The sequence below is a fragment of the Eupeodes corollae genome, chromosome 2 (genome assembly GCF_945859685.1).
Source record: "Eupeodes corollae chromosome 2, idEupCoro1.1, whole genome shotgun sequence".
Taxonomy (NCBI): Eukaryota; Metazoa; Arthropoda; class Insecta; order Diptera; family Syrphidae; genus Eupeodes; species Eupeodes corollae.
In genome coordinates, this window is record NC_079148.1 from 137,527,757 (window position 1) to 137,548,189 (window position 20,433).

The 20,433-nt window shown below is 37.0% G+C and overlaps 1 protein-coding gene across 6 annotated transcripts in view; it reads right to left on the reverse strand.

Annotated features, from left to right (window-relative positions):
- The window catches only part of LOC129944184 (E3 ubiquitin-protein ligase Nedd-4), a 62,317-nt gene that overhangs the window by 31,280 nt on the left and 10,604 nt on the right, over window positions 1–20,433 (reverse strand). Inside the window, exon 1 of one of the 6 annotated variants that reach the window (XM_056053429.1) lies at window positions 11,749–12,342. The exons of the other annotated variants lie outside the window; for them this stretch is intronic. Coding sequence (XP_055909404.1) covers window positions 11,749–11,796 — 48 coding nt within the window. The 5' untranslated portion in view covers window positions 11,797–12,342. Of the gene's footprint in view, window positions 1–11,748; window positions 12,343–20,433 lie in introns of those variants that run through there. 6 annotated transcript variants of the gene reach the window in all.

Genomic DNA, 20,433 nt, shown 5'->3' on the forward strand with positions numbered 1-20,433 from the left:
GCGCCTAGCACTCGACTCATTGCAAAATGGGTTAAGAAGTTTGAAGAGACTCTGGAGAAACCAAAATCTGGGCGGCCAAGAACATCAAGAACAGTCGAAAACGTGAACAGTGTTACTCAGTCTATTCGAGATGATCAAAACCTCTCGATTCGGAAGCGTGCTGTTGCTTTAAATGTGCACAGATCTTCATTATGCCGCATTTTACACAACGATTTAAAGCTGCACCCGTACAAAATTCAGTTAGTGCAAGAACTTAAGCCTTAAGATGCTGGTCAGAGGCTTGCCTTTGTAAATCAGATGATTGAGCCCTTTCCAACGTTCACCAACATCTTGTTTTCCGATGAATCCCATTTTCACCTGAATGGGCATGTAAACAAGCAAAATTGCCGTTACTGGAGTGCAACCAACCCAAAACAAAAACATCAGAAACCGCTACATTCACCTAAAGTCACCGTATGGGCAGCGATGTCGGCGCGAGGAATTGTCGGCCCTTACTTTTTTGAAGATGGAAGGGGAGGCACACTCACAGCGAATTCAGAGCGTTATGTGGAGATGTTAGACGAGTTTTTCGTACACCAACTGCGAAACCTTCCTGGTTACAACCAAAGAACATGGTTCCAGCAGGATGGAGCAACTTCACACACTTCCAACAAATCTCTGCTTCGAGTTCGAGAAATTTTTCCGAACAAATTAATCTCCAGGCGAGGTGACATACATAAATTGGCCTCCACTGAGTCCCGATTTAACGCCTATGGATTTTTTCCTGTGGGGTTATTTCAAATCAAAAGTTTACGCTAATAAACCGACTTCCCTGGCACAATTAAGAGAAAATATCCGTCATGAAATGACAGCCACACGGAGACTACCTGAAGAGCTGTCATATTCAATTTTAGTGCCCGTCTAAATGAATGCCGAGAGCGCAACGGTTTACATTTGGACGATGTTATTTTTAAAAAATAAATTCCCAAACAGTGTACTTCCACATAAAATAAACATTTTTCAATGAAGCTAAGACTTTTCTTGTAACAAAAGATTTAAATGTGAACTTTCTTTTGAGACTTACTTACTTACTTACTTAAGGTGGCGCTACAGTCCTGTGTGAACTAGGGCCTGACCCAACAAACTTCTCCATCTAGCTCGGCCCCTAGCTAGATGTCTCCAGTTTCGGGCGCCACCTGATCCGCGGTCTTTCTCTACTGCGCTGTCCTGTGGGTGTGGATTCGAAGACTTTCCGGGCCGGAGCATTGGTTTCCATGCGCTCTACGTGGCCCAGCCATCTTAGTCGTTGCACTTTTACCCTTCTGGCTAAGTCTACGTCGCTGTACAGCCCGTACAGCTCGTCGTTCCATCTTCTCCTCCACTCTCATTCGATGCATACGGGACCATAGATCACACGAAGAACTTTTCTTTGTTTTGCCCTCATTAACCGTTAAACCCATTTTTGCCGCATCTGCCTCAATACTCATAAAAGCCCAATTGACATCACGCTGAGTTCTTCCGATTATGTCAATGTCATCAGCATATGCCAGTAATTGGACAGACTTTTGAAAGATAGTGCCTTTAGTGTTGACGTGACAGCGCATCACCTTGTCTAAGGCCTTTTTTGACATCAAAAGGTTCTGTTAAGTTGTTTCCAACCTTTATGGAGCAGCGTGAATTCTCCATGGTCATCCTGCACAAACGGACGAGTTTGGCAGGGATGCCAAAACTTGTCATGGCTCTATACAGCTCGTCCCTGTATATGATGTCATAGGCGGCCTTGAAATCGATGAAAAGATGGTGGGTGTCGATTTGGTGTTCTTGGGTTTTTTTCCAGGATCTGCCGTAATGTGAATATTTGATCAACTGTGGACTTTCCTGGTCTAAAACCACACTGATAAGGACCTATCAGGTTGTTGACGATGAGCTTTAGACGTTCACATTTTACGGCAGAGAAGATTTTATAGGCGATGTTAAGTAGACTGATTCCTCTATAGTTGGTGCAGTTTAGAGGGTCTCCTTTTTTTCAGGATCGGGCAAACAATACTGAGGTTCCATTCATCGGGCATGTTTTCTTCCGACCATATCTTACAGATAAGTTGGTGCATGCTCCTAACCAGCTTATCCCCAGCTGCTTTAAAGAGCTCGGCATTCAAGCCATCTGCTCCAGCGGCTTTATTAGACTTCAACTTAGATATGGCAATCTTTACTTCGTCTAAGTCGGGAGGACGGGATTGTTGGCTTTCGTCGTCTATATCGAATGGGTCATCCTGCCTGACAGCGGAATTCAGTTCTTCATCGCCGTTATACAGTCTGCAGAAGTGGTCCTTCCATATCCTCAGCATTGACTGCGGTTCCACTATAATGTTTCCACTTTCGTCTTTGCAGCCTGCGGTCTAGGTTTATGTACCTGTGAATTTCGTTCCACCTGTTCATAAAACTTTCGAACTTTATTCCTGCTTTTAAACCTCTCAACATCTTCGATCGCACGCTTCTCATGCCCTCTCTTTTTCCTTCTGAGAAGTCGGCGTTCCTCTCGCCTCTTCTGCTCATAGAGCTCACGAGCAGCTCTCGTCCTTTTATGCAGCGCCGCTTTGAGTGCCTCTTGTTTGGCTGCATTTGCCTGCCGACATTCCTCATCAAACCAGGGGTTCATTGTTGGTGGCTTCTTGAAACCTAGCACATCAGAGGCGGCTTTTCTCTGATTGCATCTTGGCAATGTTGCCATTGGTTTTCGATACATTGTGTTGGCGGCAGAGAACTTCGAGAGAGGTTACTTGTAACTCGGTCGGAAAAGGATTTGGCGATCTCTGGCGATTGTAGCCGTTCGACGTTGTATCTTCTCCCAGCACCTCCCTGTCTTGCCTTGGGTCTGGAAATCCGAAGTGCTACCTTGGCTACAACGAGGTAGTGGTCCGAGTCGATGTTAGCTCCTCGGAAAGTTCGTACATCCATGATGCTGGAAGCGTGTCTGGCGTCGATCGCCTTGAGACACCTTGTATTTTAATTTTTAATAATACATTTCCTTTATAATAAAACAGTTTTAATACATTTTGATAACATATCTACAAGGAATAATATAAAAGTACCTGTTTAACAACAAATAAAGCGCTTTGCTTAAAAGCAAAACATCTTTGAACCTTAGGTGACATACGATTTTCATATTGAGATAATGTTAGTTGTTAACCGTTAAAAAAACGGACACAAAGTGATACAGGAAAGCTTTATTGAAGAGAATAGGGTTAATTCGTTTTGTGGCTTAATTGTATGACCTCGACTGTAGGTGGGTATTTTCTGTACATTTAAAAAAAAATAATAAAATGGTTTTTAAAAAATAAATTTATAAAGTTTAGACACGCATATGTACATATACCTACTTGTTTGAATATTTAAAGTTAAACTTAAGTGTTCTATGGGACGCGACAACGCCAACGAAGCACGTGAGGAATATTTAAATACGATGTATACAACCAACTCGAGCGACAAATCGATGCACGGTACGGTCCCGGTTGGTAGCTCGAAGGTACACGGTATGTATGAATATTATGGTATTTTTTGAATATGGAATGGGGATGATGGAGCAAGCAGCAAGGAACCCATCAAACGAGATAACGAGCTGACATAAGAGAGCGATGCAAGCGGAAGCGTATTATGAAAATTAGGTCAGGTTGGTTGCGGTATATCCTTGCTTTGCTATTGCTACAGCCTCTCTCTAACATTAGCTGGAGATGTCGTCTTTTTTTTTTTTTTAAGCACATGTTTTGCTCAACCTTCAGATCAGGAAAGTGGTGAATTTTTTGTTGTTGTTTTGCTGTTTCAAAGCTGTTTCTGATTTAAGTGGAGGCATTTATGATGAAATGTTTTATTCATTTGGTTAAAAAAATCCAGCTCAGAATACAAAACTTACAATTAATTGTATAGTTAGAAGTTGTTTGAGGCATTTGCACACACGTTGATTGTGTTTATATTCAACTGAATGTTTTAATTCTGGCATATTTTAGCAGTCTTGGAGAAAATCAAATGATATTTATAGAAAAATTGTGACATGTTCAAAATAAAGATGTAAGTCTGGTTTTTATTATAGTTTTTTATTGTAATTATCAATCAAACAAATGGAAACAAAAATGGAGTTAAAAAAATTGCATTAAGAATGTGGGTCAAGTCCTTATTTAAGAATCTGATAAAGTAGACAGATAAGTTTTGGCTGCATGTCACTCTTATTTTCATCGATTTATCAACAAGTTTTTCTTTAAGTATTGGTAACAGTTAAAGGATAATAAATGCAGCAAGTTCAAGGTTTTTATATGTGAATGTGTTTTTAGTTGGTTTTGTTGGCGTGTGTAAGGGCGGATCCAGACTTTTCATCAGGGGGGGGGTCAAACATTTAGATGAGTTTTTACTCACCGCTTAAAAATGTTCTTTAATGTTTTGAAAACGATGCTAACAAAATGTAATAATTGCTAAAATGCCAACTTTAGTTATCAAATTATTTAGAACACTGCTGTCCAGCAAAGTATGGTCATACTATTTAATTTGGATGAATCATATGAAAGCATTCCAAGATTCCAACAGTTTTCTAAATATGCCATATTTATAAATTTAGGAAATTATTTTGAAAAGTTGCTTTTTTCAAAAACAAAACACACTTTTCTTGTTTTCATTGTTATTAATGCAAAGAACGCTGCAAAAATTTAAAAATCCAGTAATTGAGAGAGGATCTGATGTAAATGTCGGGCTTTTTTTTAATGTAGTTTTTTCGAAATAAATTTGAGGGAGTCTCTTATTACTCCCGTTATCAGTCTGCTTACTTTTATTTTGATCTTATAAAGGCGTCAACCAAACTTAAAAATTGTAGAGACAAAAAGGTTTGATTCTTGAATTCAAGGGAATAGCTGCATTTAAGTACATAATTTCTGTAAAAAATTAGATTAAAACAAAGTAAGGCAAACAAATAAGTTGGGAAGAAAAGTTTTGTAGTATACTCACAAATTACACGTTTCAAAGCTTTTATATCAATAGATATGAAAAGTTTATTATGTTTTTCTGACTTAGTCATTACTTTAACAAAAGTGTCACTTGATTTTTTTGGGACATTTGTATTATTAAAATTCGTGTTTGAATCTCAGTTCTAGAGCTTCCAAAGCAATTTCACTTCAAAATTAGATTTATTTAATTTTTTTAAAATCTTTTGCATTCAACAGAAAACCAATTTTGAAAGAAATGAAACGCAACTAAGAATTATTTGACTCAATTGTTTCATCGTGACCTCGCAAAGCCAATTTGAAATGCACCACAAAACTTAACACAGTCGATAAGACGTGATAAAATATACCTGTTTTTATCAACTTGTTCGTTCGACTTTTGGATATTATTTCTATACACAGAATCAAGATGACAGACAAACTCATTACATTTTTTAAATGTATCTACTTGCGAAGAAACGTGTTTTTTTTATTTTTTCAATTAAATGCGTCAAATCCTTGATTCCAGTTTCTGTCCAAATTGATTCTCCACTAAAAATAATGCAAGGAAAACAAAAGAATGCATTAAGACGTTCACATCCACAAAACCAATATCTACAAGTTTTGAAAACATATTTGAGTCGAAAATCAATTTGTGCCAACTTTTATTAATTTTTTTTTTAGGTTTTTATTTTGTAAAAAAGCTGTCAATTAGATTTTTTTCAAAATTTTATCAGACGTCAAAAATACTATTCTTCGTTGTTTTAGAGATGAAATCATATTTTAGTCGTAAAATTTTGGAGGTGACAAATTTTTTTTTCAGTTTTTTTTTGATTTATAAAAAAACCGTTAAATGAATTTTTTTCAAAAAATGTTGATATCACGTTACAATTTATTATATAAAATTTAATTCATATAAAATTTAATTCAAGTCTCTAGCGTTTTTGGTTTGTATGATATTTAGGGTAAACCAAAATGTTCACCTTTTTTCAAACTGCTATGGTAAAAAAACCATCTAACGTCGAGAAATGTCAAAATTTTCAATTTGACAAAACGGACCCATTACAATAACTTCCTATGGGAAGTTAATAATGTGGCACAGAACATAATACAGCTGCTATGAATATGATGAATAGTCATCTAGTCATCCTTGCCAGCTTTAAACATACAATTTCAAACATCGAACGGGTGTTCTGTATAATTCTGCAATTTTCGATCAGCTCGTGCGGCGCACGAGAGCAGACTCATTAATCGGTATATTTCAATGAAATATCTTTTGTTTCACGCGTCAGGCCTATAAGCATGGAACTCATACAAGTTATACAAACAATTCCCGTGCACTCGTCGATGCGCACGAAAATAAAACTTATTTTCATTTTAATTGTTGAGGCATAGTTGGAAATTTGATTTTTTTTATGTTTTGGTATGTTTAAAAGTAAAAAATAAATATTAATATGGTAATATAAAAATATAGAATCTTTGGAATTGGGTGTTCAGCGCACGAGCGCACTTAAGGTACAGCCGCCGTTGATATGAACACATAATTGTCTGTGGTGACTTCAATGTTGATCTACTTAAAAGGGACTCTACTTCATTTCAACTTCTTGACGCTATTGTTGGTTCAGGTCTTAATGTTATCAATAAATACCTACCCAACTAGATACGCTCCAAATTGTTCCCCAAGCCTACTTGACCTCATTATTGTATCTGAACCAACAAACATTATTCTCAATGATCAATTATGTTTTGATGGAATATCAGACCACGACTTAGTTTTTTGTACTTATGGTATTGATTTCTCTCATTCCCAAGTTCCTTCCACATTTACTTTTAGAAATTTTAAAGCCCTCGATGTAGAAGCTTTTTATATTGATGCCAGCAGCGTGGCCTGGAGTGATTGTTACAATTTAGTGCATGTAGATAACAAACTAAACTTCATTTACAACCATGTGAAGAGATTGTTCGAAACGCATGTTCCTCTAAAAACGGTAAGAATTCAAAACGAGAAATGTCCATGGTACAACTTTGAAGTAAAGAATGCGATTAAAAGTCGCAGAAAATACTACCTCAAATGGCGGCTTTCTCCAAATCCTACAACTTGGCGACAATACTGCTACTTTCGTAATCAGGCAACTCTCATTACCCGTTGCGCCAAACGTAACCTTTTCGCCTCGAAACTCAATACAAATCTTTCTTCTAAACAGCTCTGGAAAAATCTTCGTGACATTAGTATTGGTAAAAAGCCAATTTCTAAGTGTAAACTTGATCCTAATGACCTCAACAATCAGTTTACTCAAACAAATCAATTAGCTACTAGCTTTGAGCCCAAGGCTGGCTTACTTTATGATGGAGTTAACGATTTTTGCTTTGAGACGGTAACTGAAGACGAAATTATACGAACTTTTAAATCCTTGAGGTCCGAAGCTATAGGCGAAGACGGTATTCCGCTAAGATTTCTGAAACTTGTCCTACCCTGCTTGATTAACGCTCTCACTCATGTTTGTAAGAGGCTTCATCTATTACGATATGAAATATCACTGTACTTAATAATTACTTTGCTCAGAATAATCAAATTAAAGCTTATTTATTTTTCACTGTTTCCATGTAATCAAAATAATATTTTTCATTAGTAATAAAGAAGTTTTGTTCAAGTTAATACGTTTTGTTTCTTATTTTGATCAAGAAAAGCCCTATATGTTTTTAATCACTGTAATGTCACTTCTACGTTTCCTATTGCGTGGAAAGCAGCCAGGATAACTCCTGTTCTGAAAAAGCCCACACCTTCCGAACTCGCCGACTACCGGCCAGTAAGCATTTTACCTTGCATGTCCAAAGTTCTCGAAAAAATCCTTACTAAACAAATTATTGACCATTTTACATCCAAAAGATTGCTGTCTCCATACCAATCTGGATTTAGAGCTAACCATTCCTGCTCTACAGCAATGGTAAAGATCTTAGAGGATATAAGACTCGAATACGATAAAGACAATATCTTAGTACTGTGCCTATTGGACTTCTCGAAGGCTTTTGACAAAGTTGATTATCGAGTTCTTTGTCAAAAACTTGAGCACTACTTTGGTTTTTCGAATTCAGCTGTTCGTCTCATTGGTAGTTATTTGTGCAACAGAACTCAGCGTGTATGCGTTGGAAACAATTTTTCAGCACATACGTACTTGAAGATGGGCGTGCCACAAGGCTCTACTCTGGGGCCAATTTTGTTTTGTGCCTTTATCAACGATTTGCCTTCGGTTTGTGAGCACGTCTCTTTTCATCTATATGCAGATGATATACAAATTTATCTCTCACGTAGAATGGGTTTAATAGAGGATCTTGTCTTTCGCGTTAATGAAGATCTTGAGAGAATTTCTAACTGGGCTAAGGAAAATGGTCTAGTGCTCAATCCCAATAAAAGTCAAGCCCTACTAATTTCTAAGAAGACATACAACCATAGGGATCTACTTTCGATTACTTTGAATAGTGCCCATGTTAGTTTTGTAGATTCTGTGACCAGTCTTGGATTCAAAATTTCTAGGGATCTCTCTTGCAGAGACCATATAAATTATGTCATTGCACGTATTTACGGAACTTTAAGAAAACTATGGGTATCTAATTCTTTTACTCCTCAAGAAACAAAACTTCGTCTTATGAGAACTCTACTCGTAGCAATCATTTCCTTTTCTGAAGTCGTGTATCCGAAACTGGATTCTTTATCTGAATACAAACTACGTGTGGCGCTTAATGACATGACTCGCTACGTTTATGGTATTCGCCGATATGACCATATCTCTGCTTTCAGCAAAAAAAATCTTAAGTGCACTATGGTCGAATACGTAAATTTCAGTATTTGTATCTTTCTCCACAGAATTATTCGCACAAGAACTCCTGAGTACCTTTATGAAAAAATTGAGTTCTGTACATCGTCAAGAACAAATAATCTAGTTATTCCATCTTTTAGATATCTAAATTCCTCACGGTTGTTCTTCCTTCACAGCATTCGCCTTTTTAACTCTTTGCCGGTTAGCATTAAGAGGATAACGGATGCAGTAAGTTTCAAGACCGAGGTTTTTAAACATTTTTCGAACAACTAGGATGTTAAGGGGGAAATAGGAAAAAAGAAGAGAGGAAAAGTCTTATATGTATTATTGAAAAAAAAAAAATATTTTTAGCAGCCTAAGTATTATCTTATTGTATATAGAATAAAACAGCACTTTAATTGTTCAACCAAAGTACAAATACTATAAAAGACATTGTCTTAGTGTTTTGTTTACAATAAAGAAATTGAAATTGAATTGAAATTGATTATGTCAATGTCATCAGCATACGCCAATAATAGGACAGACTTTTGAAAGATAGTGCCTCTAGTGTTGACGTGTGAGCTCTGCACTATTTTTTCAAGCACGATGACAGCGCATCACCTTGTCTAAAACCTTTTTTGACATCGAAACGCATCTTCAGTGCTTGTACGGCCACAACGAAATTCAGTAAACCACTTTTTTACCATTGAAATCGATGGTACAGAGTCCCCATAATATTTATCAAGCTTAGCCTTGGTCTCGGTAATGGTTTTTTTCGCAAGAAAAAATGCTTAATAAGCACATGAAATTCACTTTTTTCTCGTAGATCAACAGAAGCTCTTTTATTACAATACACAAATTCAAATTCAACAGAAAACAATAACGGAGAAGAAATTTATTATTATTTTTCCGCACACCCGGTCTCACAGACCAGTAGGTCACCATTGGAGGGTTAAGGTCAGCTTTTGAGAGTAGGTAAAAGGACCTGATATTAAGATGAGTTTTTGCAGTTAAGAAAAAAATATTTAAAAAAAAATGTCTCCTCAAAAAATATTTTGTTGCGTTTTTTAAAGTTTAAATAACTTCAACATAATCAATAATCATATACAGCTAGGTTTCATATGTCTATGTGAAATTTCTGGAGAACAATAAACAAATGTAAATCTGCTCAATTGAATTGCCCTCTTGACAATCGATAAATTTACTAATATACATCTTAACAAAACATCTTAAAGTAAACTTGGAGTAGGTTTTCCTCTCCTACCATTATCTACATATGCATTTAATGAAATTAAATCCTACATTTAAACAGAAGAAATGTTAAAATCTTGACAAATACTACGCTTCACTAATTACAATAGCCGACCTTAGGTGTCATCTCTAATTATATATCTTCATACAAAACAACATCTTAAGGATTTTACAGTATAAACGTACCTAGCTATTAACGTCAAAACATCGTAACTTCTTTTTATAGAATTGATAAAGGTCATATTTATTAGTAAACTGTTATTTTTGATGATGACTTTGTTAAAACAAGTACTTATGTATGTGTGTTTGTAGCTAAATACCTACATTTAACATAAGCTAAACTTTGCATAATATCAATTTTTCCAAGAACGAATGAACTTCCATAAAAGTTCTTATCTCTCAATGGTGGGTTTTGTCTTCATATTGGTGAAAGTTATTGTTCATCCGTTTTAGGTATGAATCAGCTTAAATTTAATATTATTTCTATTATTATATTATTATTATCAATTATACCTGCCAACTTTAGACTAAGCAAAAGTGATAAGATAAAAAACTTATACAGGGCGTATACGCAATACAAAAAATTAAACATTATGATAAATGGGAATAACTTCATGACGACCGGCACATACTCGAAGGTAACTTAACTTAGTTTATACATAAATAAATAAATAAACTTTAAATTTTTTTTCTAGGTATGTACTAAGTTTTCTGTCATAACTATGACAACTTCCTTCGCAAAAAAAAAAACTTATTATAAATCACAAATATTTATATTTCTTTAGGTAGGTATAAATTTAAATAACAAAAATTTGCATACTATTTTGAAATAAAAATAATGTAGATATCTTTGTATAAAAAAAAAGTAAACAAAAACGTAAAATTGTCGTAAAAATCTTCTTGTCATGTGTATTCCACTCGAATCTCCAAAAATAAAACAAGAAAAAAGAGCAACACTATATTACTCCTCAAAACCCAAGATGAAAATACAATGCAAATAAACAAATTCCCATCTCTTTTCATTCTTATATCTATTTTTCATTCGCACTCAATTCGTAAATCGTAATCGTAAATAAGAGACCAAAAACTCTCAAATAAGATGTCAAAATGCATTTTGTCAGAAGTCAGCAAACACCAACTCAACAGCAGCATTGTTATGCTTAAAGAAAGACCCTGCAGTTCTTTATGGCAGAGCTTTTTGGTCATCAAATTCACCACATCACACCATCATCCATAATCGTGAAATTTTTAACTTGGGTTGGGGCTGAAGACTCTCAGAAGACAGAGGGCAGAAAATAACATAAAGAAAAAACAGGGCAGAGTAAAAATATGCCAAACCAATAAAACTGGGCAAAGAAAGACAACAATAGCCACACAATTAGCGCCCATGATTGCAGCACAACACTGGTACTGGACTGACACATCTGACATCGTTTCCCCCCAATTTCACCATACTAGAGCTCCACTCCAACACCTTCACCACCACCACCACCAACACCACACCATTAACATCACTACCACCGGCATGAAAGAGACAATTAGCCATACAATTACGACAGCCAGACAAAAACAGAAGTATTCCACCAAAAGGCCGATATAAAACGAAATCGATTGAAGAAAAATTCTTATGCAAAAATGAGTAATAAATTTTTATATTTGCTCGTGATCATGATTCAAAAGAAAAAAAAGAAAAAGGAACTGAAAACCTGACCATGGAAGGTGTAGGGAATTCCTGGGAGAGGCAACACAAGCACATTACTTACATATTCCAAATATCCGTGGATTTGTTCGTCCGTACTTCCCTCGGCCATTTTTTCTCAAGTCTCAACCAACAGAACAGCAAACAGATTTCTTACTATGTTAAATATTATTTCAAGTGAAAACTGCTTTTCTTCTTTTTTGATTGCTATTCACGCTTCACGCACTTTGCACTACCACAGCACTTAGAAATTAACAAGGGACAAAAACTTAATTAAATTCTGTAATATGTAATAATTTGCTTTTGAATTTAATTGCGAAAAAAACGCACTTTACAATTAATTTTTTGGTGAACTACTTTATCTTTTTTTTTTTTTAAAGAATTTCTACTTAAGAATTTGTTGAGTAGACTATTTTTACTTTATTTTTATGTTGTTTTTATTTTTTTATTATTATTTCCACCACGAACGTACCGCAACGTTGCACTTAAAGACGATGTAAAGCTAAAGCAAAACTATCGTGTACTTCGTTTTTTTTTCGTCCCGAGGAGGCCCTTTGAAGAAATGACAGTAGCGCAGCAGAGCAGTTGATTCCCCACCGATTTTGAGTGCGACTGTGAGAAGTAAATTTTCTGTCATCGAAAGGAGAAGCAGTATGCGAACGACTCGATTATTATTTTTGAGTGGAACTTGGAGCAGAGCTTTTTTCTGTCATTTTCTTGGTGATAAGCTTTGAATTCAGCTGAAATAGCTTTGTGTGGAAATATTTAAGTGAGCAAGCTATGGTGAATAAAAATTGAATAGAATGTCAAAAGAGATGTGCCGCCTTCGTGATTTCAAAAAAAATATCGAGATACAAAAATATAACAGTTGATATGTTGAAGTTCTTTAAACTCATCTGTAGCTCAAGGTCATCTGGATTGTAGTCAAGTCAAGAGAACATTTTCACAACTAGAGAGATGAAAATAAGTTAATAAGCAAACCTTCAAGAAGGTTTGATGTGCAATTGTAAGTTTTAACTATCATTAGAATAAGAAATATTTTTATTTATTCATTTTCATTTTACAACTATGTAGTTCATAAAATTTGTACATTAAATAAAGAATAAATAATAGTTATCATCCTTTAGCTTTAAAGCTAGTGTTGAATGATACATAGTGAATTTAAATTTACATAAACTAAAAACTAATGTGGGGTGACAATCAGTGGTGCAATAATAATAATAATATACGTTTTTTTATACCTCAAATATTACATACAAAATAGAAAAAGAATTAGAATGAGAACAGTGGACACGAACTTAGCACATTGAAAAGAGTACAAGTATTTTTCTACTTTCAATTCTTTATTACTTGCAAGTAACGGTTCATTTTTATGTTGTTACTATGACTACCTTATATGGAAATAAAAATGTGTCAATGATTGAAAAGTAAAATACCGTTTTGCGAAAAATGAAGATTGTGTGATTTGTATGGTTTGTAGCTGGACACAAATTTAGCACGTTTTGCAATCAAAGAGCGTATTTTTCATTTTTGTGTTTAAAAAAAAAATAATTTTTGAGATAATTAAATATTTCTTTAAAAAAAATTAAAAAAAATAATTAGTCATGGTAAAAGGAAAAAAGAAGTCTGATCTTCAAAATGAAGTCAAAAGGACGGTAGCAGACATTTCCAAGTTGTTAGAATGCTGCACGAAGCTGGTTTATAATGCTCTTCGTCATTTCAAAAAGTTTGGAGTGATTAAAAACGTTAAACAAAACCCCTTGGCCAGAAAGACAACTACAAATGAAGATAGATATATTTATAGGTTATCGACCAAGGATCCGTTAAGACCTCCAGTGCCATTCGAAGCGAACTTTCAACGAACTATGGAGTAAATGTTTCTTCAAGGACCATAAGACGCCGATTAAATGAAAACAATCTACGTGGGTGCGTTGCTCAGAGAAAACCTTACTTACTTACTTAAGGTGGCGCTACAGTCCGGGGCGGACCTGGGCCTCAACCAACAAGCGTCTCCAGCCAGTTCGGTCCCTAGCTAGCTGTCTCCAGTTTCGCACGCCAAGTTAGTTGAGGTCCTCTCCCACCTGGGTGCGCCACCTGAGTCGCGGTCTTCCTCTACTGCGCCGCCCGTCCCTCGGGATTGGATTCGAATACCTTCCGGGCTGGAGCGTTGATGTCCATCCGCTCTACATGACCTAGCCATCTAAGCCGTTGGACTTTAATTCTTCTAACTAGGTCAGTGTCGCTGTACAGCCCGTACAGTTCGTCGTTATTTCTTCTCCTCCATTCTCCATCTATGCGTACGGGACAAAAAATGACCCGAAGAATTTTTCTCTCGAAGCATCCTAAGACGCTCTCATCTTTCATTGACAGGGTCCAGGCCTCAGCGCCATAAATGAGAACCGGGATGATGAGTGTCTTATAGATGGTGATTTTAGATGCTGGAGAGAGGACTTTACTTCTCAATTGCCTTCTAAGTCCAAAGAAGCAGCGATTTGCAAGAGTTATTCTTCGTTTGATTTCAGCGCTAGTGTCGTTGTCTGCATTAATAGCGGTGCCTAGGTAGACAAAGTCCTCGACTACCTCGAAGTTATAGCTGTCCATGGTGACGTTTTGTCCAAGACGTCGTCGTTCAGTGTCCTTTTTTGATGACAGCATATACTTGGTCTTGCCCTAATTGACCACTAAACCCATCTTCTTCGCTTCCGCCGTAATGCTCAAAAACGCTCCACTGACATCGCGCTTTGATCTTCCAATTATGTCAATATCATCTGCGTATCCGAGTAATTGGATGGACCTTTGGAAGATTGTGCCTGTAGCGCTGACGATTGAGTTTTGAACAATTCTTTCCAGAACGATGTTGAAGAAGTCGTATGACAGTGCATCGCCTTGCAGATGAGTTGGTGCATGCTCCCTACCAAGTCATTGCCTGCTGCTTTGAATAGTTCGGTAGCGATGCCATCAGCTCCAGCAGCTTTGTTTGACTTTAGTTTGGATATAGCTATCTTCACTTCGTCAAGGTCGGGAAGGCGGAATTGTTGATCTGCGTCGCCGAGGTTGAGTGGTTCTATCTCTTTTACAGCGGAATTCGGTTCGTCATCGCCGTTATACAATTTGGAGAAGTAGTCTTTCCATATTCTCAACAACGACTGCGGTTCTACTACGATGATCCCCTGATCGTCTTTACAGGCTTCGGTTCGTGGCTGGTACCCTTGGGAGGTTTTTTTTACCTTTTGGTAAAATTTACGAACCTCATTCCTGTTGTGACATCCCTCTATCTCCTCGATCGCGCGCTTCTCATGCTTTCTTTTTTCCATCTAAGAAGCCGGTGTTCCTCTCTCCTCTTCTGCTCGTAGAGCTCGCGAGCAGCTCTAGTCCTTTTGTGCAGCGCCGTTTTGTATGCCTCTTGTTTCGCTGCGTGAGCTTGCCGGAATTCGTCGTCAAACCAGGGGTTTCGCTGTGGTGGCCGTGTGAAACCTAGCACTTCAGAGGCGGCATCTCTGATGGCTGCAAGGCAATGTTGCCACTGGTTTTCGATTCTTAATGCAGGCAGCATAGAACTCCTTAAGAGGTTATTAGAGACTCGATCGGAAAAGGACATGGCAGTCTCTTGCGATTGTAGCTGTCGAACGTCGAATCTTCTCACAGTACTTCCTTATTTTGGCTTGGATCGGGCTGCTCTTCACGTGTACAGATCTATCCTGTTCGATCATATGATACCCTACGCAGAAGACAATTTGCCGTTATTATGGCGCTTCATGCACGACAATGACCCTAAACACACTTCAAAGTCAGTGAAGTGTGTCTTAGAGGTGAATAAAATCGACGTTTTGAAGTGTCCAGCACAATCACCCGATCTTAACCCGATTGAGAATTTGTGGAATGATGTTGAACATCACATTGAGCAAAAAAAAAACAATTTAACACAATTGTGGCAGGAGATTCAAAATGCTTGGTATGCAATTCCAAAGTCACGATGTGAGGCTTTGGTTGAAAGTTTGCCAAGAAGAATTGCTTCTGTACTGCTTAATAAAGGGTTCCCTACCAAATACTAATAAAAACTTAGAATTGATAATGGTAAGCAAAATTTTATCAAGAAACTGTTGAGTGTGCTAAATTCGTGTCCAGGCGAAAGATTGATGTTTTTACATTCCATACTTTTTCCTTCTTACAGATGTTAAACATATTTGATCAAGTACTATAAAAACATAGTGCTATGTTTATGTAATGTAAAAAATATATTACTAATTTCATAATAAGAAAACAAATTGAAAACTAAATGGTTCTTATTTTCTTTAACAAGTTTGCTAAATTCTTGTCCTCACCATTCATATAAATTAAGAGAAACAAAAACATAATAAAAAGTAGATACACAGTTTTCAAAGTTTTTTTTAACAATTGTGAAAAGCCAGTCTTTTACTTTTTTCAGAAAAGAGTTAAAATTTTGAGAAGTTCCGATAGATGTTGGTAAGTTATTAAATGACTTGGGTGCTGCGACAGTATAAAAGTTAGAGAAATGAGTTTTATGAGCAGTGGGAATATTGACAAGATGCATATTATTTATGCGTAGATTGTATAATTGCGAGTTCCTAGTTAGAATGTTACCACTTTGCTTGAAAAATTCTTTCAATACTTTAAAAATGTAAAGGTGTCTCAAAGGTAGAATTTCAAAATCCTTGAATAAGGGCCAACTTTCAGTCAATCGATTTTTGTTGCAAATGATTCTAATTAGATGTTTTTGAGCAATCAACAAGGGTCTTAAAGTAGTAGCATATGAACCACCCTAGCAAGATAATAATAGGCCCGCAATAAATTGAAGTTAAAACTCTTTTTGAGCAGAATTGTTTCAACAGAAACATTTGTCTAGTAATGAGCACCAAATAATTTTTTATATTGAAAATATTATCTATCCAGTTAAGATTAAAATCAATTGTAACTCCTAGATATTTAAAACTGTGCACTGAATCAATTTTGAAACAAGAATCGGAACAAGAACCAGCTGCTTGAAAATTGGGTTTACCACAACTATATACTACGTAAAGGAAATTCGATCCATGAAATATAAAATTATAATTGCAAAGCTGATGACTAGAAGTTTTGAATGACATTATTTAAGTTTTTTCACTAAGGGTCCGGCCACGCAATAAGCGACTGAGCGACGCAAAAAATTAGAACACATGAAATCGTATGGAGGTGGCCAGGGCCACATAAACCCTAAGCGACTCAGCGATTTAAGGGACGTCGCTCTGCAATTAAGTGTGTTTTAATTTTTGAGGCGATCGCTGAGCGACGTAGAAAAAAATGTGTACAATAAACACTGAAAGTTTAATTTCAGCTGTCCTATGGCAGGACACCCACAAATATTACAAAAATAAGAATGTCACTGATAAAGAGTGGGAAAAAGTTGGACAGATTTGCAATTGTTCTGGTAAGTTTTTATTTATTTAATCTTTGATTACAAATTGTGTTTTTTGTTCAATGCCCGAATTCCTAAAAATATTACCCAAGCTCATTTCTTGTATTCAACGCATTGTTTGAGCTTCTGATATAACGGGACTGTTCTTCTTGGCTGGTCGTTTTTTTTTAGCTAAGTCATTAACCATTTCTGTAGACACGTGTTTATAATCGAACTTTTCCAACAGCAAATCAAAAGATTGTACGGACATACGACAATATTGCCAAAATCGTTCTGGAAATCTGTGAAGATTTAGATATAAATGATGAAATTCACCATCATTTTCCCTTTCACAATTTATTGGGTTGTACACCAAATCTAGGGATTCTCGATCTTATTACAGATCTATAAATATGAACGCGACCTTCAAATAGTAAGCTATGACGAACCGCACTTGACGATGGAATTTTTAAAACTGATCGCTCAGCGACGGACGTGTCGTTCAGTAAATGGCCACCCATCGCTCAGATTGATCGCTCAGTGACTCGTCGGTCAGTCGCTCATTGCGTGGCCGAAGCCTAAGCATTAACTTATGAACAGAGAACCAAGTTCTTAGAATTTCGATATCTTCTTCAATTTCGATGTTACAATTATGTTTTGAGTTTGACTGGTAGGTAAACGATATATCATCCGCAAAGGCCGTAGGAAGGCCAATCAACTGCAAGCTAAAGAGAGAGTTAATATAAACCAGAAAAAACAAGGGGCCGAGTACGGAGCCCTGAGGTACTCCAGATTTTAGATATCGCGCTTCACTCATAACACCATTACCTACTACTTTTTGAACGCTTTGTTTCAAATATGACTTCAGCCATTGAAAGATAACTCTTCTAAATCCTGCTTTATATAATTTTCTTAACGGAAAATCATGATCAACCATATCAAAGGCTTTAGTCATATCAATAAACAGAGTTATAGTCGGTTTATTATGATTTAAGATGCCGTCGAGTTGACTGCAAGGTCAAAGAATTGCATCTTTGGTTGACTTTCCATACCGAAATCCCAATGGATTTTCGCTAAAAAAAAAAGTTATTTAAGAAAGAAGTAATTCTTTTTTTCATTAGTTTTTCGAAATTTTTTGAAAAGGTGGGAAGAAGAGAAATAGGTCTATAGTTTGACATATTTGATCTATCTCCTTTTTTATAAAGAGGAATCACCTCGGCACATTTAAACTGTTGAGAAAATAAATAAATTGGATAGCCCAACAGTCCGTTGGGAACCAGGGTCTAGTGACTTACAACTCTCAACCATTGTGCGAGTACTGTTGTGAGAGATGGAGGGGACTTACAAATTTTAAAAAGCACGTTTCATGACAAGAATTACTCTTTACAAACTTAATAAGTAATGACCATGATTTTTTGTGTTTTTAAGAAATTTTCCGGAATAATCAGGATTATGTTTCCAACCCATGGCCACACATATCCTCCCAAAACCTTCAATTATCCTTATCAGGATCATTTTTTAATCCTAACTTTTTTTTCCAACTAGTGCTTATTTCGTGAACGGTAAAACTTAGCTCAAGCCTGATTTGACAGATAATTAGTTTTAATTTTCCGCTGAACGAATATGGTTGTGTGTACGCTTAAACAACGCTGGGAAATATTGCCTGCGATCGACTTAGAGAGGATGCCGATTTTGCCAAAAAAAATGATCTTTTCAGAATTGTCGCATTTGGGGCACAGAAAACCCGGACGCATACATTGAAAACCCGATAGACCCAAAACGAGTCACTGTTTGATGCGTATCCTTTAGACCTGAGTGTGATGTTTTTCAGCCAATATTGAAGACCCTTAGAACTTAACCTAGGTTAGGTTAGGTTGAAGTGGCTGTCCAGATGTCATTGACGCAAGTAGACCTCAAGGGTCCATTGTGATACCACTAATGAGGTTGCTCATGGGAGAGTAATGAACTTAATCAAACCATTTCTTACTTTTAATAAAGTTAGAGAGACGTTTTTTTGTAGTACCCGTGGCATGATGGTTAGTGCGTTGGACTACCCGTCAAATCTTCGGTCGATAAGTCTTCTTCCGAGCATCAGCAAAGTTTTCGAAAAAATCATTAATAGGGCTCTGACTAAGTGGGCTTCGGACAACAAAATAATTCCGGATAAACAGTTCGGGTTCAAGGCGGGTCATGACACAATTCATGCTGCGTCTAAACTCGTTTCTGATATCCAATGGAATAAATCAAAACAACAATGCACAGATGCTGTTCTGGTTGATTTGGAAAAGGCCTTTGACACCTTATGGTTGGAGGGTCTTTACCTAAAACTGAGCAGGCTTGGCATAAGCAAGCCATTGTTGTACATACTCTATGATATGCTTAACGGTAGAAAGTTTGTTGTCAAAAGTGGCAATGTAACTTCTACCACAACATTCTCAATTAAAAATGGTCTTCAACAGGGAGCGGCGAATTCGAAGATTCTCTTAAGCATTTACACCAGCGATCTGATAGGTAGTCTTACAAAGGCAATTGTGTACGCCGACGATTGCAGCGGGATTTCGACAAGATTCAGCGATATTGCGACGACTGGAAACTGAAAATAAATTTCCAGAAGTCGGAGACAATTCTGTTCCGGACTCCATTGGCTAGGGCCACGAGGGATACGTACAAGAATTGGCGCAAGATGGTCATCGTTGATCTTCATGGGCAGCCATTAGCGAGCAAAAGTGTAGTGAAGTACCTCGGTATCTGGTTAGATCAGTATTTATATTTCGACAGACATATAAATGCTGCTCTGACCAGGGCCAGAGGAGCCTTCGCTCTGACGAAACGGCTGTTTTTTAGCAGTCGGCTTGACTCCAGAGTGAAGGTAATTTGCTACATGGCCCTCATACGGCCGATGATCGTTTATGGTTGTCCTGTGTGGTTCAACGTTGCCCCTTTCCAGATGGAGAAGTTTCGGGTGTTCGAGCAACAGTGTTTACGACGCTGTACCGGCTTATATCGAACAGCCGAGTCTTCTTATGTTACTATTCTTACGAGGTCCTATACAACGGGGCTCGTATCAACAGAATTGACAATTTCGTGATAAAACTCGTTCGAGGTCACATTGCAAGAGCTATGTCTTCGACCAACAATTTCCGAACGACGAGTATTTTGAAAGTGCACACTTGAGCGGCTTCATTCCACCAGAAGTATTCCTCTTTTTAGACAAATGCGGTCTGATACAGGATAGATTGGCAGTTCCGTTAATCTACCACGTCAGACGAAGAACCGTGGATAGGCGACTCCTGTACAATCGGGACGTCATGGCACAAGGCGGAGCAGAGCTCCTTCGGTTCAGTAGGGCGGTGTCCG